Genomic DNA, 22,268 nt, shown 5'->3' with positions numbered 1-22,268 from the left:
GGCTTGACGTATGACAACAAAAATGCACTTCCGGTGTCAAATTTTCAAAATAAGAGATCACAACTCGACTGGATTAAAGTCTATTTTATCTATAATGTCGAATGCCCAAGCCTAACGAATTTATGTAGCATTTAAGCATAATTTAAACTGATAAAAAAGGTTAAATTATTCCTGAGAAATGGTATACTGTCTCGTAACTGGAATCCAAAAAAATAAAATAACTATAGTCTAATACGGGACACTGAATGTCTTTGGAGTACCACAAGGATCTGTCTTGAGTCCTTTGCTCTTTTCTCTGTATTAGCTCACCTTGGGGACATTATAAGCAGACGTGGTGTTAACTACCACTGCTATGCAGATGACATACAACTTTGTACAGTACCAGTCAAAAGTTTGGACACACCTGCTTAAACCAGTTTTTCATGATTAAAAATGCTTTAAACTGTGTAAACTTGTTTATAAACACTTAATATTTCAATATATGTACTTATATAAGCAGATAATCTTGGATTGCATTCAAAAGTTTGATTTTTAAATGAAAATTGAAATCGTGTAAGCTTATTGGCGGGGGTGCATTGTTTTGTTATTTAAATATCTTGGCATGTCTTGGTGTTCATGATCACATCTAAACTCCTCAAAAAAAGTTTGGAAATTTGTGTTTGGTCGATTATATCTCTGTTGTCAATTATATCCCTTTACAATGATGTCCCATTTGTAAGGATCATGCATTTGTGCGATGAGCAGCACAGCTGATTGTGTGGGTGGGGTCCAAAGTGAAACGTGGCAAATTTCACTGCCAATGTCAAACAGTGTATTCTCCTGTTGGACCTAACCGCATCCTCCAAGATGACTACGCTCGCCCCCACAGAGCCAGGGTTATCACAGACTACCTCCAGAATTTGGGAGTAGAGAGAATGGAATTGCCTGCCAACAGCCCAGACCTCAACCCAATTGAACCCTTGTGGGATCAGCTCGGCCGTGCTGTACGTGCTAGAGTGACCAACGCAACCACGCTGGCTGACCTGCTACGAATCCTGGTTTAGGAATGGAATGCCATCCCACAGCAACGCATGACCAGGCTGGTGACCAGCATGAGGAGGAGGTGCCAGGTTATTGTGGCTGTGTATGGTTCTACCACCCACTACTGAGGCTCCTGACTGTTTGTTCAATGAATAAAGCGTAATATTGCTAATATGTCTTGTTTGTTCCTTGTTACTGATAGAGAGTTCAATCATCCAATCCCCCAAACAACTCACACCAATAGAGTCAATACCAACAGAAGAATACACTGTTGGCAGGGAAATTTGCCACATTTCACTTGGGACCCCACCCACATAATCAGTTGTGCTGCTCATCCCACAAATATATGATGCTTACAAATGGGACATCATTGTAAAGAGAAATGAACAGGCATTCCAATGATATAAGATACAATGCTAATAATACAATCACAACAGAGCATAAAACATAAATTTCCAAACTTTTGTTGAGGAGTTTATCTTAACAGGTGCTCCAGGACCTGTAGAATTTTTCATATTTAAAAAAAAATAAAGATCACCCGCCATATTTCAAAATGGGGTATATTCCTACATCATTTTCACCACATGCAGTACCATATATTTCCAATGGAGGGTAGAAGGGTGAAACTGATGTAGGAATAAATCCCATGCATTTTGAAATATGGCAGAAAGCTCTCTCTGCAGGATGCTGAAAAATGGTTCATGCCTTTATAACCTCTAGTTTGGATTACTTCAATGCTTTATTGTCTGGTTGCACCAATTCACCCCGAAACATCTGCAACTTGTACAGAATGCAGCCTCTAAGGTACTTACAAGAACTAAGAAATGTGAACATAACAGTCCGGTGCTCAAATCTCTTCACTGGATTCCTGTTAAATTTAGAATTGACTACAAGTTTTTGCTTTTAACATAGAAAAGCTTTACATGGTTTTGCTCCAGAATATCTTACTCTCCTCCAGGTTTGCTTAGCTCTCAAGGTGCTGCCTACTTGAAAATTCCAAGTATATCTATAATTACAATGGGAAGCAGAGCCTACTTTTACAGCACTCCTGTCTTATGGAACAATCTCCCTATGCATGTTCGGCCTTCAGACACACTCTGTCTTTAAGTGTAGGCTAAAAACCTACCTCTTTTGTCAATCCCACAGTTAAATCAGAACCATAGAGCTGTTATGTGAGCTGAGCTGTCTGTGGTGGCTCTCTATTAATACAGTGAGGCACATTTCCTTACCCTCCAGAAAATAAACTCATTGCAACATCAGGGTTTACTAAGACTGCAGTCTATTTTATTTTGTGTATTCTTTGAGTGGGTGGGGCATAAGTGGTTTGTACACTGTAAGGTTTTGAAAGCTGTGAAAGGAAGTGCCTGAGCAGTGCATTCGGTTCTGTGGCGGGTTAGGGTGTGGGAGAGTTCACAAGCAGCTGTAGCGCCTTGAGGCTCATATCGAGAGAGGCGGCGGTTTGAGGTGGTTCGAGCGAACAATGGCAGTAGCCACTGAGGTTGTAGCACTGCAGTCTGCCGTGAGCAGATTAGGTCGGCCTTTAAATAGGGGGAAGCGCAGGCATCCAGCTCAGTCAGGACATTTATAAAACACCTGAGAGTAAGAGTGTGGATCTGGCTTCAGGTTTCCCTTTAGGTCATAGTAAATGCACCCTATGGACCTATTCTGATCAGCACCCCTGCTATGAAGCACTTGAGGTGTATGGGTGACTGGTGAGGTCCTGTACCTGCTGCAGCACAATACATTTTGGGTCCATTTAAACATTTTTAACATACTAACTATGGTGTTTGTGCAGTCTGGCCCCTATATGAGAAAGAGATTGCATGTTTGGTGGGATTTGCATCAATGTCTTGCTGTTGGGTCAACAGTCAAGAGTTTAAACTCTGTACTCAAGGTGGAACATAGCATTGAAGAAACCAGAATGTTTCCATTGAATGTGAGCCTTGCTTGCTGTGTTGTCTTTATTTATTTTTTGTTTTTTGGATGTTGTAGATAGAATTCTTGGGGTTGAACCCTGTCTGTAACAGCCCTGTTATATATAATGGAAAACAGAACGATGCTCAGCAGCAACCACAGTCTTGTGCTAGAGGGTGGAGGCAGGCAGGGTGATTTGTTTTGCTCGCTTTATTCATGCTTATTGTTTGAGCATGCATGTTGTTTACTAAAACAGTTCGACTGAGGGCAGGGGGTCTATTTTAGGACACCGTGACCTTCTTTCCTTTGTGAAAATATATGGTGACAGGCAGGGGGGCTGCCCTGGGGTGTGGGGGGGGGGGGCTTAGGATAATTCCAAGGGCCCTGGCTGACAGAGGCCCTAAAAAAATAATATTAGAACATAGACATAGGATTGGCAGTAGGGTGGGGCCCAATGTCAGATCTTTTCATAGTTGATTGTGATCATAGTTTGTGGCTCATGGTTCCAGTGTAGAGTGATGAGATTTAATAACTGTTTTTTTCTACCCACTAGAGGGTGTTGGCTTTGCAGTTTCTGTGAAATAACCAGGGAAGTGCTTTATATCATAGCCTTAAGACCACTACTGAAAGAAAACTCCAAACAGCCATGAATTCACCATGTTCCCTCTAGGCATGTGCTCACCAGTTGCAACCATTGCTGAAATATTAACATTTTGCGAGCTGATTGACAGAATCTCCATTTCCACTGCTATCTGGGGTTCTCAGCACATTAACATAGGTGTGTGTGTGTGTGTGGGTGGGGGGTTTCCAAGAGACCTAGACAGAGATCTAGGACCATAATTCACAGGCAACCAAAATTATGTCCTGGTCAACATCCGTCTCCTTTACAATGCACTACGTAAGACATTTTTGGACAGTGACAAAATTTTTGTTTTTGTGGTTCTGTACACCAGCACATTGGCTTTGAAATGAAAAAGTGAGTATGAGGTTAATGCATATAGTCCCTCCATTTTCGGGGCAAATTTGGACAAATTCACATTATCTGAAATAAAGTTGTCATATTTAGTGTTTGTTTATTTACTGTCATATTGGTTGCAATTCCTTTGCATTTGATATCTGCCTGAAGTCTGGGAACCAGAGGCATCACCAGTCACTGGGTATCTTCCCCAGAGATGCTCTGCCAGGCCTGTGCTGCACCCATTTTCAGCTCCTGCTTTTTTCTGGGGTGTTTTGCCCTCAGTCTTGTCTGGGGCAAAGGAAACACGTGTTCAGTTGGATTCAGGTCAGGTGATTGACTTAGCCAATCAGGAACATTCCATTTTTTTGGCCCTGAAAATGCCAGCAGTTGCTTTAGCTGTGTATTTGGGCTCCTTGTCCTGCTGAAAGCTGCAGTGCCATCCAATGAGTTTTGAGGCATTTGGTTTGATCTGAGCAGATAAGGTGTTTCTGCACACTTCAGAATTCATCCTGTTGCTGCCGTCAGGAGTCAGATCATTAATGAAGACAAGTGAGCCCGTTTCTGTAGCAGCCATACATGCCCAAGCCGTAACACCCCCACCACCATGCTTCACAGATAAGACTTTGTGCTTTGGATCATGAGCAGTTCCTTTCTGTCTCCACACTTTCCTCTTTCCATCCCTTTGTTACAGGTTAATTGTCGTCTCATCTGCCCACAAGACTTAGTTCCAGAACTCAAAAGTTGTTTAATGCACTTTTTAGCTAATTGTAACTTGGACATTCTATTCTTGAGGCTTATCAGTGGTTTGCACCTTGCGTTGACCTCTCTGAAGTTATGCTGGTGTAGTCTTCTCTTTACGGTAGTCTTTTACACATCTCAGCCTACATGCTGGATAGTATTCTTGATCTGACTGGCAGTTGAAAAGAGGTTTTTCTTCACAATCGAAAGTATTCTTCAGTCTTACACTACAGTGGTCTTCCGTGGTCTACCAGGTTTTTTGCTATTGCTGCGCTCACCAGTGCATTCTTGCTTCTTGGCAGTGTACCAAACAGTTCATTTTGACACACTTTATGGTCTGGTTATGTCTCTGATTGATTTATTCAGAGTTTTTACCCTCATGAAGGCCTGCTTTACTGGCATCTACATTTATTTGGTCCTCATGTTGAGGGACAACAGCAATACAAGCCAAATGCAAATGGCAAACCTAGAATTTACTCTAAACCCTTTTTTTTTAGCTTCCTTTTGCATGAATTAATGAAGCAACTACACACAGCTGGCCAAGAAACAGCCAAGCAGCCAACTCTCCAATTATATTCGGTCCCCTAAAATGGGAAACTATGTATAAAAAGGACTGTATTCCTATGTGGATTATCCAATATGGATGTAACCTGCTCTTGTTGTTATGTGTGGACATCTTTAAAAATCTTTATTTATGCTAATGTATTATATTTGTTGTTAAACCCCTCTCCTCCTTTCATATTTCATTTGGTGACTCACAAATTTTATATAAATTGTCCACATTTTGCTACACATTTGTTATTTATGCAAATTAAATAAATTGATATATGAAAACGATAACATTTTATATTTCTTTTATGCTTCTTTGGAGCGCAACATTTATGAAAATATTTATGAACATCTCTCTTGCTCGCTCTCTCTCTTTAACTGGTCTTTATACCTCCACACATGTACACGCACACACACATAAACACGTACACACACAAACACAGACACAGACACAGACACGCACGCACACAGACACACACACACATACACACACAGAAAGATGAGATAGACAGAGGTGATGCTCGCATAATACATAATTGACCCTGACAGGTCTCATAGGAAGGCCGTTCTTGATGCTGCCTTGGTATTCCATAGCAAACACACACTCACAGTGCTATTGAGAAAGCCAAGTTAAGCACTGACACGCTACTTAGTGACAGATGCAGGATCCCTACTGTTCACAGAAGGCAGAAGCTGAGAGTTTTACTGTAGATGAGAGAGACTTGCAGGCATCTTTAATCTGAAGTCCCTAACCACCCAGAATTTTACAGAGTTAACATCTTCACCTCTGGGATGTCTAATGTAGGTCGTTCTGACCTACTTCACTATTGCACACTGTCACTCATCCATGTCATTATTTTAAGAAAAATGTAAATCGGATATTTTAAGTCCTTGCTTGAAGTTATGCTAAGTTTTCATACCCACCAAAAAGTCTGTTCATCATATGTATAAAAAACAAAACAAAATTCTCATGTCATCATCACACCCTGTTCTGCTGCTGCCTTTGCTAGAAATGAATAATTTCTATATTAATTTTAAAAGCTGTGCTGTCTGAAAAACTGTTACGTTGTAAGTGTGTGTGCGGGTATGCGCTATCGCGTGCACGCGCGTAATTTCATAACAAATATTCTGGCAATCAAAAAGCTGAAGTAATAAAAGAACTGCAGTTTTTTTCAGTTTACTGTCTCCAACTGATTTGCTGCGCCAGTGCGCTGGGCCGAGTGTGTGGGAATTGGCAGATGCTGGCTATTTAGAAATCAGCGGGTGCAAATCCGTTTACGTTTGTCCCAAACAGCGCTTGCTGCAACCAAGCAGGCATCCGGCTGCTCCATCCGGTCTGACAACGCAAAGCTATCTTTTACCACAGCGGGATGGGGGGAGGCAAGATCACCCCCACCCCTAATTGTTTCATTTCATTTTCATTACTTCTGGACATTTGGCCATCGCTGAATTTCAGAAACGTCCTATGGCGTTCACCGTCATAAGACATTTGCGCGCCGGTCTCGTGGTGTCCTCCGGCATGCACCCGCATCCACATTCGACCCATTAAAATGCGTATAGCGATTTCAGGAGACCGAGCTCGCAGTGTCAAGCGGCTCCAGAGGAGGAACAACACGGGGGCGACGGATGCTTAACTTCAGTAGCATAGAGGAGTGTCAACTGGCCAGTCACCACTTCCGGGGAATTAAATCGTATGCAGTTATAATACACTGTGGGTGGTTCTGTGAGAAAATTAAACCCGCAGGGGAAGGACTTGGTAAAACGAATCAGGAATTTTAAGACCGCCTATTATCGTCGGTTTATTTGGTGTGTGACGTTCTCCCATTCATTTCTGTTTAGGCTGCTCTTCCCCCAGAAAGTGAAAACTGAAAATGATTTTGTTTAGAGTTCTGAGAACAATCGCAGGCTATTTTATTAAATATCCGACGGTTCCATTCACTGTAGGCCTATTTGAAAGCAACTGGTAATAACAAGCATAAATATCAAAACCAAGTTTAAAAAATAATTTCAATTAATTAAAAGCGTAGTATGACTTGCCTGGGAATCTTACAGACTTTCAGCACATCCTGTTACGAAAAGCAGAGGCCTTCACTGCAATAGGAAATTATTACATAGCCTATGTCGAATACTGCTTAGGCTACATGCACATTTTCAGATTTGGTTCACATCGCTGTTAAATTGCTTAATTTACATCCTTTGCGCGATCTTTTCCGCTGAGGATTTTTTGGCGCATTCGAACGCTGAACTCAAATTCAGAAGTGGCCTATTCACGCCGTTTGTGCAACAGCCGCTCGAGGCGTCATTGACGTGCTGCGAGGCTGGGAGCGCGCGGACCCGCCCTCGCTCCGCCATTTCTCAGATTGTGACTGCGGGTCAGGGCAGAGCAGCCGAATATCAACACGGCGCAAACGGAAATAAAAAGAGAACAGTTCTGGTTTCCCGGGACCTTACGTGTAATACGCTCGCAGAGCTGCAACGTTGTTAAAAGGGCTCGGTGCTTTAAGATCTACGCGAAAGGTGACGGCGAATTATTGCTGAATTCATTTTTTTGTGTGGAGACGTGTTGAAGGCCGCCATTTTTGTTAGTGCTACTAAAGTCTTTCGGGAGTCAAGATTGGCTTGAAAATACGTTTCGGTTTGCCTAATCTTTAATTGTTACAATCGGAGGAACACCAAGAAAGGCTGCACTGCGTGCGACCACGGATGCTGCATTGTAGCGATATGGAAATCGGCTCATTGAAGTAACCTATTTCTGTCTTGGACTGACAGTGTCTGGAGATATGTTTCATGAGCTTGCAACCGACACGGTTACTTTTTTTCGGAAGAGAGAACTAAAAGGGGAACCTGCATTAGCAATTGTGTGCCTCGCAGATGCTTCTTTCTGATTAACTGTAGTTTTTTTTTTTTTTTTTGAAAAGCAACGTTTTGTCTTTGCACATGAAGCTGCATAATGCTTGAAAGTTGGCCGAAGCTAGCTGGAGCTTGCCCCTGAGACGTCAGGTTACAGCGAATGCTAACATTACACTGACTTGACGCCTTTGGTTATAAATCAGTTTGAAGGGTTTTGGGGTGAGCGCCCACTCGGCCCCGTCTGTTAGATTGGCTCGACATTTAAACTAAATAAAGAACCTAACCGAAACACATACCTGTTACATCCTCGAGTTGCTACTTAATGTATTATTTGTAAATATATCTGCGAATATTTTGTTGTTGAGCGTAGTTAGTTAATTTATTCGGCGTCACCATGTGTTCGGCGCGGTTTGATTCTTCGGACCGGTCCTGTTGGTATTTCGGTCCTGTTTCGCGACAAGAGGCACAGAACCGATTGCAGGGGCAAAGGCATGGCATGTTTCTCGTCCGGGATTCCTCGACCTGTCCCGGCGACTATGTGCTGTCGGTGTCGGAAAATTCAAAAGTGTCCCATTATATAATCAACTCCCTGCCCAGCAAGAAGTTTAAAATTGGCGATCAAGAGTTCGAGCATCTTCCAGCACTTTTGGAATTCTACAAAATCCACTACCTGGACACCACCACCCTTATTGAGCCAGCCCCCAGGTAAGAACCGACACCGAGCAGCCTTTTCCATGGCATTTTCCCCATTTTAAGCAACTGCACGTACGGTATTTCCGTGTTGTAGCTTACTCTGTCTCTGAGCTGCTCATCTTGTGAAAATTGTTCACTTCTGGGCTGTGAATGTGGTGTTATTGCTTTATTCGTTTATGCGTCAACTCGCTTTAGTTCCTGTATTGTAGGCTAATCCCCGACTTCCCCCTTTCCATTCAGAAATGCAAGTAGACTGATATAAACTTTGCGTGTGGTCACTTCATAAAATTAAAAGGTTAAGCTAAGATATTGTTTTAAAAGCGGTTGTGCTGACCACTAGATTAACAAGACAAGGTCAAAACCTAGTATATGGCTGGACCGAACCGGGCGACCAATGGTGTAACTTCATCAGTCGGTCACTCAGTCACAGACATTAGCGTTTATAGGGCTGGCCCCGCTGTTGCGGTCCAGCCAACAATATAAAGGGGTCATTGAATGTGGAAGCGCGTTAATCCGTAATAAAGATTGATTCAGCGTGGGATGGCTTTACTGTCCCTAAAGCATAGGTGATCCAATTCAATTAACATATGCCACTCGCGCTTTTGAATGTAAAAATGTGCACGGAAGGCATGAGCTCCTTTACATGAAAAGCTGTTTTCGGTAATGAAATCTAGACGTGCCAGGCGCGCTTCTCTCTGGTCCGCGTTCCTCGTCCTTGGCTAAGGACTAACGGGGATTGTATTTATTGCTCACGGTAGCACACGCAATAATTACTTTAGTCCACAGCCTGCTATAGCGGCGAACGTGGTGATAACGCAGATATAAGATCTCTCAACCGAAGATTAATTATTACAGGAATTTGCAGACTCGGGAAATGACTTGTACTGATGAATGGAGTCTGGCGTGTTAATGATTTTGTTTTGGTGCAAATTAAGCGTCATTAATGGTTCTCTTAAAAAAAAAAAAAAAAAAAGTCAAGGCTCTTTGTGAGTTGGTGGTGGGTTAGTAGCTCTTCTGGCTATTTTCCACTCTCATTTTGGCCTCATGTTGTGTGGTGTTTGGGAACGTGGCAAATCGCTTTCTTCTTAAGGCTCCCACTGCACACGTAGCATAGCATTACATAACACAACCTAACATAACACGATAAGCGCTGTACCAAGCTCCAGTCTCCCACCTGCTAATGTCTCCTCCGGCCTCCAGGTACCCCAGCCAAGGGAGCATCCCCAGCCAGATGCTGGGCCCCATGGACGACAACCTGGAGTACGTGCGGACCCTGTACGACTTCACGGGCAGCGACACCGAGGACCTGCCCTTCAAGAAGGGCGAGATCCTGGCCATCCTGGAGAAGCCGGAGGAGCAGTGGTGGAGCGCCAAGAACAAGGAGGGCCGGGTGGGCATGATCCCGGTGCCCTACGTGGAGAAGCTGACCCGACCCTCGCCCCACCCGGGGCAGCAGTACCCCGGGAGCCGCAACTCCAACAGCTACGGCATCCCCGAGCCGGCCCACGCCTACGCCCAGCCCCAGACCCCGTCCCCGCTGCCCCCCGGCGCGCCCGCCCCGCCCGGTGCCGTGGTCAACCCCCTGCCCTCCACGCAGAACGGACCCGTCATGGCCCGGGCCGTCCAGAGACGCGTGCCCTGCGCCTATGACAAGACCGCGCTGGCGCTCGAGGTACGACCCCCTCCCCCCACACCCCCCCCCCCCCCAACTCTGCCAACCGCCACGTGAGCGCCACACTCCGCCAGTCCCTTGTGTGGGTCAGATTCCCCCAACACCGATTCAGAAGAGTCGCAGGGTCTCAGGGTGATTCAGAAGAGTCGCAGGGTCTCAGCGTGATTCAGAAGAGTCGCAGGATCTCAGGGTGATTCAGAAGAGTCGCAGGGTCTCAGGGTGGTTCAGAAGAGTCGCAGGGTCTCAGCGTGATTCAGAAGAGTCGCAGGGTCTCAGGGTGATTCAGAAGAGTCGCAGGGTCTCAGCGTGATTCAGAAGAGTCGCAGGGTCTCAGGGTGATTCAGAAGAGTCGCAGGGTCTCAGGGTGATTCAGAAGAGTCGCAGGGTCTCAGGGTGATTCAGAAGAGTCGCAGGGTCTCAGGGTGATTCAGAAGAGTCGCAGGGTCTCAGGGTGATTCAGAAGAGTCGCAGGGTCTCAGGGTGATTCAGAAGAGTCGCAGGGTCTCAGGGTGATTCAGAAGAGTCGCAGGGTCTCAGGGTGATTCAGAAGAGTCTCAGGGTGATTCAGAAGAGTCGCGGGGTCTCAGGGTGATTCAGAAGAGTCGCGGGGTCTCAGGGTGATTCAGAAGAGTCGCAGGGTCTCAGGGCGATTCAGAAGAGTGGCAGGGTCTCAGGGCGATTCAGAAGAGTCGCGGGGTCTCAGGGCGATTCAGAAGAGTCGCGAGGTCTCACGGCAATTCAGAAGAGTCGCGGGGTCTCAGGGCGATTCAGAAGAGTCGCAGGGGGTCTCAGGGTGATTCAGAAGAGTCGCAGGGTCTCAGGGTGATTCAGAAGAGTCTCAGGGTGTTTCAGAAGAGTCGCAGGGTCTCAGGGTGATTCAGAAGAGTCGCAGGGTCTCAGGGTGGCTTATCTTGCCACAAGACAGGTGATTGTGTGGACTACAGGAAGTAAATGAAAGGGAAACTATAAGCCCTAATTCACTATCACTATATTCATCTCTCCACTGTTGGAAGGATTTTTAAAATGTGCTTGTACTGAGCTGCGGTTGTCTGCAGGTCTTACTTTTCATGTCCTGCGCCTACGACTCTGGCCCACCACTGATGCAGCTGTGTTTCGGTACTACACTTAGTGGGTGTAGCAGCCCTGGTGACCAAAAAACAAAACGAAGTGGTGTCTTCACTTGGGTTGGGTTTTTCCAGGATGGGAGTCTCGTATGTAATCAGTAGATAAATTCATTTAACCTTTTAAAATTAATCGATTTTCAGGTCAGGTTGTCTGTTTTAGGTAAATGAGTGGCCAGCCAGATAGTTGGCATAGGCAGCGAAGATGTTGTGTGAATACTTCACTGATGGGAGCTGTAGTGGGTTCCTGTGCTATACTGAGCTCCAGTCTGAATACTGCACTGATGGGAGCTGTAGTGGGTTACTGTGCTATACTGAGCTCCAGTCTGAATACTGCACTGATGGGAGTTGTAGTGTGAATACTGCACTGATTGGAGTTGTAGTGTGAATAGTGCACTGATGGGAGTTGTAGTGGGTTACTGTGCTATACTGAGCTCCAGTCTGAATACTGCACTGATGGGAGCTGTAGTGGGTTATTGTGCTATACTGAGCTCCAGTCTGAATACTGCACTGATGGGAGTTGTAGTGTGAATACTACACTGATGGGAGTTGTAGTGTGAATACTGTACTGATGGGAGTTGGAGTGGCTTACTGTGCTATACTGAGCTCCAGTGTGAATACTGCACTGATGGGAGTTGTAGTGGGTTACTGTGCCATACTGAGCTCAAGTCTGAATACTGCACTGATGGGTGCTGTAGTGGGTTACTGTGCTATACTGAGCTCCAGTGTGAATACTGCACTAATGGGAGTTGTAGTGTGAATACTGTGCTATAATGAGCTCCAGTCTGAATACTGCACTAATGGGAGTTGTAGTGTGAATACTGTACTGATGGGAGCTGTAGTGGGTTACTGTGCTGTAGTGAGCTCCAGTCTGAATACTGCATTGATGGGAGTTGTAGTGGGTTACTGTGCTGTACTGAGCTCCAGTCTGAATTCTGCACTGATGGGAGTTGTAGTGTGAATACAGCACTGATGGGAGTTGTAGTGGGTTACTGTGCTATACTGAGCTCCAGTCTGAATACTACACTGATGGGAGTTGTAGTGTGAATACTGCACTGATGGGAGCTGTAGTGTGAATACTGCACTGATGGGAGTTGTAGTGTGAATACTGCACTGATGGGAGCTGTAGTGTGAATACTGCACTGATGGGAGTTGTAGTGTGAATACTGCACTGATGGGAGTTATAGTGTGAATATTGCACTTGGATGGGAGTTGTAGTGTGAATGCTGCACTGATGGGAGCTGTAGTGGGTTACTGTGCTATAATGAGCTCCAGTCTGAATACTGCACTGATGGGAGTTGTAGTGTGAATACTGCACTGATGGCATCTGTAGTGGGTTACTGTGCTATACTGAGCTCCAGTCTGAATACTGCACTGATGGGAGTTGTATTGTGAATACTGCACTGATGGGAGTTGTAGTGGGTCACTGTGCTATACTGAGCTCCAGTCTGAATACTGCACTGATGGGAGATGTAGTGTGAATACTGCACTGATGGGAGTTGTAGTGGGTTACTGTGCTATACTGAGCTCCAGTCTGAATACTGCAGTGATGGGAGCTGTAATGGGTTACTGTGCTATACTGAGCTCAAGTCTGAATACTGCACTGATGGCAGCTGTAGTGGGTTATTGTTCTATACTGAGCTCCAGTCTGAATAATGCACTGATGTGAGTTGTAGTGTGAATACTGCACTGATGGGAGTTGTAGTGGGTTACTGTGCTATACTGAGCTCAAGACTGAATACAGCACTGATGGGAGTTGTAGTGGGTTACTGTGCTATACTGAGCTCAAGACTGAATACTGCACTGATGGGAGTTGTAGTGTGAATACTGCACTGATGGCAGTGGTAGTGGGTTACCGTGCTGTACTAAGCTCCAGTCTGAATGCCCAGAATGCTCTGGGAGAGAGAGGCTCTGAACTGAGGAGGGTCCTCTTTAGGCATTCTTTAGAAACATCCTCTCACAACAGAACGTTTTCATTTCTAGTGCTGGGCTTGGCGTTTTGAGCCAGTCCAGGAGTGTATCATAAGAGTAGCACTCTCCTGTTGACTGGTTTCTAACCTGTTTTTGGTCAGAACTGGACTGGTTCAAACCACTATTCATAAATCAATCAACAAACTGTTCACCTGCTTTCAAATTTGAGTCAGCAGCTGCACACTTCTCAGCGGTGTAAGTGGTGCATTGGAAATGTGAATTTACCATCAAGAGAAAGTAGCATGCAGCATCAACACTGTGGGTTTGGAATGAGTGTGTGTGTTTCGCAAGTAGTATAGACTCAGTCTGGTGTCGATTTTCTGCAGAGAAACTGCAAAGTGGACAGGATTTAGTGGCGTAGGAAAAAGGCCTGGAAATCAATGGGCCAGAAATGGCAGAACCAAACTGGCCCGCTTCTGTAGCGGATGGGTTCATCTGCACAATTTCACCCACAGGAGGTTTTCTGATCTTGCATTTACAAACAGTGGTGTGGGTGGGGACATGCTAGACTGACTTTTACAAACGGGGTTGTGGGTGGGGTCATGCTGGTCTGATTTTTACATACGGGGGTGAGGGTGGGGACATGCTAGACTGACTTTTACATACAGGGCTGTGGGTGGGGGAATGTTGGTCTGAGTAATACATACAGGGGTGTGGGCGGGGTGTAGGTGGAGCAGTGGTGGACTGCAGGTGGAGGGGTGGTGTAGGGGAGGAGAGGTGGAGGGGAGTTGTAGGGGAGGAGAGGTGGAGTGCAGGTGGAGGGCAGGTGTAGGGGAGGAGAGGAGGTGTAGCAGAGGAGGGGTGGAGAGCAGGTGTAGGGGAGGAGAGGTGGAAGAATGAACGTTCGGGTCTGTTGCTGTTTTTTTTTTTGTTATTGTGAATACTTTCATAGCCCCGTGTGAATCGCTGGTTGGTGTGCAAGCCGGTTCAGGTGTGGAAGCCGCTGCTCCTAACCGCAGTTCTGTGGGCTCATCCTCAGGCTAAGCATCGCGCCGTATGACGCTGGTCAGGTGGTGCAGTAAAGGCACTCTGAGTGATTCTGATCATTCTGACCGGACTGCAGCATGCCATAATGTTCCTGTCATTCGGTGCCTCTGTTCAGCTCTGCAGGAACATGCCAGCTCTTCCCTTCCCCCTCTACCCCATGGTTTAAAGTGACTTTTTTTCCCCAGCGTAGTTTGCATTCTGTAGCCTCCGGTTCTAATTTAGCGCAACCTGTTTTCGCCCATTTGCCTTGCTGAGCACCACGGGCATTATGGGTAACGGCGGGTCTGAACACGCCGCTTTCCGTTCGACCTGCCAACGACAGGGGAGAGGCAACATGACAGAACCGGAGGTTTTAGGAGGGAGTTTCTCTCGAAGAAACCGGGGGACGTTTTCAAGGAGCGTGCGATAGGTTCGGACCGTTAGAATCCAGAAGCCGTGGCTGTGAATGTTCTCTGGCTGATTCTGTGGGCACACCTCTGAGTAGCGGATGCTAATTTCCAGCGGCACGGCGCGTTCTGTCAAACAGGCCGGGAGGCAGAGCATTTGAATGTTTCTCCCCCCCTCGCCGCGTTCATTTGCTTCTGAAACTCCTGTGATCTTCACTTCGCTTTTAATCCAGCGCCCAAAACGGGAACGCCGCCCTCCTTGGAAACAAATTCAAACAAAGCAGCTCGCTGAGCGAGAAACCTGGCCTGGTCCGCAAACTGCATCGCCCTACGCTCAATATTTCATTTCTCAGTTCGGTGGCTGAACCGCATACGGAGGGCAGATCGGGTGTTTTAAGGGAAGCTGGGTGCTCTGAGTTTTATGTTCCAGTCAGCCTGATACAGGGGTGGAGACAGGGGGGCGGTTTAAGGCTTTTGGCCCTTTGATTCCTGACTGGATATCATTCACACGGTCCCTTTGATCTCCTTTTTACTCAGACCCCAGAAACCGCGATTTTACAGAGTTTAGTGTGGGCAGTCTGAGTTTTGAAAGGTGCCGCATCACCAGGGAACTGGGAACTCCGAATTCAGCATGTGCAACTCCATTTGGATTTGAGATTAGAGTTCTAAACTCTCGATCCTGAGCGCTCTCCCTCTTTTAAAATGCATGCTGTCAGTGTGGGGCTGTGCATGGGGGGGAGGGTATAGTGTTAAACAGACATGTAGTGTTTAAATCCACAGACCTGTTACACACACATACAGTGTTTAAAGCCACAGACCCTGTTACACACACATACAGTGTGTAAATCCACAGACCTGTTACAAGGGCATACAGTATTTAAATTCACACACATGTTACACACACATACAGTGTGTAAATCCACACACATGCTACATGTACATACAGTGTGTAAATCCACAGACCTGTTACAGGGGCATACAGTATCCAGCCCTGAGACTAGGGCCAGACTCCGTGTTGCTAAATGGGCATGGACTGTGTCGTCATGGCGCCGCGGCCGGGCCTCTGGCGTAAGATGGTGAAACGGTACGGCGGTTGTGAAAATTGTTGTTCTCTTTTTTTTTTCCCTCCCCCGAGCGTATGATTCAAGAAATGTTCAGAGACGCATCGGCAACACCATTGGCTAGACGAGCGAAGATCTCATGGATTCGTAATCTTTATTAGGACATAGACATGGCTGTCAATGACTTGTTTCAGCGTATTGCAGTATGTACCAGAGAAGAGTGACTCACGAGCCAGGAGTTTGGGAGTGTCTCCTGTTCTACTCCAGAATGTGTGAATGAATGCACAGCCGGTCTGCTTATGGTGGGAGGGGAGTGTACCTGATGAGAAGGGAAACCTGGTTGAAGTGTCAGTTCAGTGATCGTTCTCGGCCAGTGGGAGGCGCCGATTCAGATCCTGCGGTCGTGATAACCACGGGAAATGAGGAAGCGGCGACGTTTGACGCTGAAAACAACAGCGGCTGCGGTAAAGGAGCGGAAGCTCGGACAGGTGGCCGCTTTCTTATCGCTGCAGAGAAAGAGAAGGCGGTACGATTGTCCGCCCAATCGGACGGGACGCAGCCACCCATGTGATACTTTAGACCAATCGCAGGCAATCTCTGCTTTGACGGCAGCGTGTGAACATCTCGGCTAGTTCAGCCAGGAGGGATGGGCAGACTGTCAACGCAGGGTTTTCTCCACAAACGCGTCTTTTTACGTCTTTTAGTTCGTACGAACTTGCACACAGAAGTAGCCGAAGGTAGTTCCCGCAGCAAGTATCTCCACAGCTTTAGAAGGCATGATCGCAAGAAAGTAAGCAGAATGTTAGTTTGTGAATAAAACCTTTCATAGGATTCATGAATTATGATATAGTGCATTGAACTTTATATCAGGTCACTCCTATAGAGCAATGTCCTACATTCAATATGACTGTAATCTGTCTTTCGGCCTGGTAGATGACCACTACATGGGTCCGGCAGTACGGTCAGTACTGACCACGGTAAAGTCCGTCATCGTCTTCTACATTCTGGCATGCTCATGTGCACGCTATAACTGTTCAGTCCCCAGAAGGTGCTGACCCAGCCGTTGTAGCACGCCTTGTAAAAGGAATAGTTTTTGCTCGCGAACGCCGGTCGGATTTGAACAATCGGATCGACTCATTTCCCAATTGGATAACCTGGTTTAATTAAGAACGGAGTGGGGAGGATTAGGCAGCGACGCGCCAGGCCGGTGAGAACGGAGTGGGGAGGATTAGGCAGCGACGCGCCAGGCCGGTGAGAACGGAGTGGGGAGGATTAGGCAGCGACGCGCCAGGCCGGTGAGAACGGAGTGGGGAGGATTAGGCAGCGACGCGCCAGGCCGGTGAGAACGGAGTGGGGAGGATTAGGCAGCGACGCGCCAGGCCGGTGAGAACGGCGTGGGGAGGATTAGGCAGCGACGCGCCAGGCCGGTGAGAACGGCGTGGGGAGGATTAGGCAGCGACGCGCCAGGCCGGCGAGAACGGCGCGTGCTTTAGCGGAGCGCTAACGGCCGGTAAACCTCAGCGGCTCTTCCGGAGGATGAGCTGTATTCACGGAGAGCCTGCTCTTTCCTGTCCTGCTGAGTTTCCTGTTCCTGTTTCCTGCTGAGAGACTGAACTGCACTTCCCTAGAAGAGTTAGCTAAAGCTACGGTGTGGATTTTACCAGCTGAATGGGTCTGTGTCATACCCAGGAGTGATCCTACAGAGACTGGTACTCCGTTTACAACCAAAGCTGGCTCCTGCTGTACATAGTTCTGGTTCGCTCAACAAGTAGGGCAACAAAACGTCTAGATCAGTGGTAACCAACCCTGTTCCTGGAGATCTACCATCCTGTATGTTTTCACTCCAACCCTAACAAGGCACACCTCATTCAACAGCTAGAGATCTCCTGTCCTGTAGGTTTTCACTCCAACCCTAACAAAGCGCACCTCATTCAACAGCTAGAGATCTACTGTCCTGTAGGTTTTCACTCCAACCCTAACAAAGCGCACCTCATTCAACAGCTAGAGATCTCCTGTCCTGTAGGTTTTCACTCCAACCCTAATAAAGCACACCTCACTCAACAGCTAGAGATCTACCGTCCTGTAGGTTTTCACTCCAACCCTAACAAAGCACACCTCATTCAACAGCTAGAGATCTCCTGTCCTGTAGGTTTTCACTCCAACCCTAATAAAGCACACCTCACTCAACAGCTAGAGATCTACCGTCCTGTAGGTTTTCACTCCAACCCTAACAAAGCACACCTCATTCAACAGCTAGAGATCTCCTGTCCTGTAGGCTTTCACTCCAACCCTAACAAAGCACACCTCACTCAACAGCTAGAGATCTACCGTCCTGTAGGTTTTCACTCCAACCCTAACAAAGCGCACCTCATTCAACAGCTAGAGATCTCCTGTCCTGTAGGCTTTCACTCCAACCCTAACAAAGCACACCTCACTCAACAGCTTGAGATCTACCGTCCTGTAGGTTTTCACTCCAACCCTAACAAGGCACACCTCATTCAACAGCTAGAGATCTACCGTCCTGTAGGTTTTCACTCCAACCCTAACAAAGCACACCTCACTCAACAGCTTGAGATCTACCGTCCTGTAGGTTTTCACTCCAACCCTAACAAGGCACACCTCATTCAACAGCTAGAGATCTACTGTCCTGTAGGTTTTCACTCCAACCCTAACAAAGCGCACCTCATTCAACAGCTAAAGATCTGTATTGAGCTGCAAATTAGTAGAGTCTGGTGTGCCTCTTTAGGGTGGAAATGAAAACCTACAGGACGGTAGATCTCCAGCAACATGTCTGGTTACCACTGGTTTAGATCGTGCTACACATTTTTATCATAGGCCTAACTATTTGGAAGTTAAAATTGTACAGAATGAAGATGTTTAAACGGGTGAATTTTGGAAGTCTTTTCCATTTAAAATGGTAGTTGAGTTAAATCCATATGAAATGCAGGTGCTTGCATGGTGCTGTGGATAATAATGAACACTAGTTATATGTGCCACATAAACACTGTGGCATGCAACTAGTTCAGAAATGAAGCAACCTTAGGTACACCACAGGTACACCACAGTGCAAGGCCAATTCTTAACATAGTACTCTTAGCGGAAACATGACTAATTGCACGCTTCTTCGTATATGAAGCGAACGCATAGTGTGAGTCAGAATGTGAAGGTGAAACGCGGCTTGCTGACTGCCAGTAGCTGTGTTCACACAAGTCAGGACTTGGGTCGTGAACAAACATTGCATGAAAATGTCGGCAGATTTGGGAGATCTGTGTATGGGAGCTATAGCGTATCCCTGAGTTTCAGCTGGGTAAATTCCTCATTGACCGTTTTTCATCAAGACATAGCTGAGCAGGGCTGAGTCTGTCTGATGATACTTATAGAGTAGTTGTGTATAGAGTATATGATCTGACTCTACAGTTAGCATTAGCATTTATTTAGAGTATGTAAGTCAGACGGTATGTGCTTTGAGTGACTGGAAGTGGACGTGACTGAAGGCCTGAAAGTAGGGGCCAAGAGTTCATACTAACCCCCCCCCCCCTCATTTTAGTTAAATTCAGTAATGCTTTATTGGCATGACTGTGGCAATATTGCTAAAGGAATTCACAATGGAACAATTAACAGTGACTCACAAGACACGTAATTAGTACAGTAGAATAGAATGAATAAATGTATCATTTTAAAAACCCAAAACTATGGACAACATACAAGTTGAAATCCAAACACTAATAAGGAAAGTCATATGAACATAAACTACTAACAATACAGATTAAATAATGGAGATGGTGCCTCACAGGTTGTGCCTCATTTTATGACTCATTCTTTGTCTCTCTCTCTCTCTCTCTCTGCCTGTCTCTCTGCCTCCTCTCTCTCTCTCTCTCTCTCTCTCAGGTGGGCGACATGGTGAAAGTGACCAGAATGAACATCAGTGGTCAGTGGGAGGGGGAGGTGAACGGGCGGAGAGGGCTCTTCCCCTTCACCCACGTCAAAATAATAGACCCCCTGAACCCGGACGAGAGCGAATGAGGCCGACGGCAGCCTCCGCCCCGCCCCGCCCCCAGGCTCGGTCGCCATTGGCAACGACTTGCTCACGCCCGCACCCGCTTCGGCTAGCTGGACCAGCTGAGCCGCGCGCTAGCCTCTCCACCCGCGGCGCTCGCTCACGCGTGCCTGGCCTGCCAAAGATCCAGCTCCACATTCAAACGGATTGTCGACGCCTCGCTTGTTAACAGGAGTGTCCGTGTTTCGTTTTTTTTGTCTGTTTCTGCCCAGCCACCTTTTTTCTTTTCTTTGTGGCTTGCCGTTGCTCGTCTGTCACTGTGCCAAGGGGAAATGCGCGTTGCTATTCCCGTGTGATGTCCCGTGCTTTCAATTCCTTTTTTCCCCTGTTGCCGTTGGCCTTTTGAAGACGCTTTAATTGTTTGCGAGCCAAATGTGCGAACCAGGCTGTTTGCCATGGAGCGGAAGGTGTTCATGAAGAGGGGGGGAAAGTCGGGGAGGAACGCAGACTGAGAGAACAGACTCGGGAAGACGGGAACCAGTCTGCGAATTCCCAAACGAATCATTCGCTTTTCTACCTTAAACACGGAAACACAGTGACTGGCCCTGGCCTCCACGTAGACTGGAGTGAGTGGACTTCTGAAGATCTGTCGGTCGCAAATGACGGGCTTCGAGAAATTGATTCTCGGAAGTGCCACGAACTGTGGTGGGTGTGGAGTGGGGGGCGTGGCCAACCCCGTCTAACGTCACTGCCAGCTCCAGCACTCTTCCGACCTACGCTTGCGATGAGATCGGCGAGACAGGAGAGCAGACTGCGACGTTCGCTGAATATTTATGTGTGTTAGGCCTGTTTGTTTTTATTTGAAGAGGTTGTATGTAATAATGGTCGACGATTGTAGCCTTTTGTGCCATAAAAGTCATTTGAGCTGAAACTGTAGCTGCACTTGGGTGTTTGCATGGCTAGCAGCCGCCGGGGACGTGGTCGGCGGGCGTATTGGTGAGCCGAATGTGACGTCTCCATCGATGCCTTTTTATACGGAGAGGAACATTTGCATAAGTCAACGTCTCAATATGACAGCCCTTTTTCCCCCCCACTTTTTCAAGTGTTCAGCTGTTAAGATTGTTGGAAAGGCTGGCGGGTGAAAGCGTTTCATTGTGTGTTCATGCCCAGTATGAAATAAACGGGTTTAAAAACGACGGATTTTCGGCACGTTTCCCCGTTCTTGCGTTGTATAGCTGCTCTGCTGCGGTCTGTAAACGCAGCGGAACAGCCGCGGAGTGATGTGCGTTTAGAAAAGGAGTGTCCACGCGGAGTGATGTGCGTTTTGAGAAGGAGCGTTCGCGCTGTTGCTTTTCCCAGAGCTGGCTCCTGCCTCACTTCTCCTCATGAGGTGAAGCGACAAACGGCGTACGACCGATCTGTCGCCTGGTGTGATCGTTTTTTACCCCTTCTTGTAGTCGGTCGTCAGTTCAATCGTTAGTTTGCCAAGTGGTGATATTGTGACGTCTGAATGTCACGATGAAGATAGGCTACTCAAAAAAGGGAACCCTCGAGCATACGGTGGTCTCCCTACACGACTTCCTGACCTTTTGCTGTAGCGCAAGGTCAAAATTCTGGTTAGTCATTTCAGGTCTGCTAATAGCAGTTTGTTGATCTAGTTTCATTTCCCATCACCGGCATGTTAACTAGCATTCATTTGTAGAATCTCGCAATGCCAGTGGGATTCTGAGACGTACACAGACTTCATTCTAACATCTACATAAAGTAATAGAGCAGTTCCTAGTCTTCGTGGTTTAAAAAGTAAAGTACGCTAATCATTCAGTTAAAAAAAAAAAAAAAAAAACATCCCAGAACTATATCCCTTTTAATAAACGGCATTAACAGTATTACCAGTGCTTATTTTCTTCTTTAGGGAAGCAAATGGAATGTCTATTTGTCTTTATAAAACGGAAATTGTGCCTTTTATTTTCCTACACCATTTAAATGTGTTCATACGTCACATGGGTAACACTCCTGTTGGACACCTGTACAGTGTGAGTAAATAAAATTTACGTCCGATTTCTTGTACATGCTTATCCTTGCTTCTTTTTCAGCCAGACAGCATATAATTGCGCTAAATTGTATTTTTATCTGTTTACTTACCATCATAGAGAAAAGCAGTGACTGCACATTCTGGAGCATGGAAAATGTCATAATACTACTTTACCGCTGTGCCACTTTTTCCCTTTCCCCGGGAGAAGGGCGCAATTAGCCGCGATTAATGAAATGCCATAAATAGACTAACGAAGAACAAGGTTAGGGTTTTATGACGTTTCACTGCACGTGAGCAGTATGAGCTAATTCTAGAATGT

General features: G+C 46.5%; 1 protein-coding gene across 1 annotated transcript; it reads left to right on the top strand.

The window, feature by feature from the left end:
• Positions 1-7,167: 7,167 nt before the first annotated feature.
• LOC118212930 (crk-like protein) lies at positions 7,168-21,984 on the top strand. The gene is made up of 3 exons (XM_035391458.1): positions 7,168-8,734; positions 9,923-10,394; positions 19,809-21,984. The coding sequence occupies exons 1-3, from the start codon at positions 8,424-8,426 to the stop codon at positions 19,941-19,943; spliced, it is 918 nt and encodes a 305-aa protein (XP_035247349.1). The 5' UTR covers positions 7,168-8,423; the 3' UTR covers positions 19,944-21,984.
• The last annotated feature ends 284 nt before the right edge of the window (positions 21,985-22,268 follow it).

The sequence above is a fragment of the Anguilla anguilla genome, chromosome 14 (assembly GCF_013347855.1).
Source record: "Anguilla anguilla isolate fAngAng1 chromosome 14, fAngAng1.pri, whole genome shotgun sequence".
Classification (NCBI taxonomy): domain Eukaryota; kingdom Metazoa; phylum Chordata; class Actinopteri; order Anguilliformes; family Anguillidae; genus Anguilla; species Anguilla anguilla.
The sequence above is the reverse complement of the archived record's forward strand: the minus strand, read 5'-3'. Positions and strand labels throughout refer to the sequence as shown.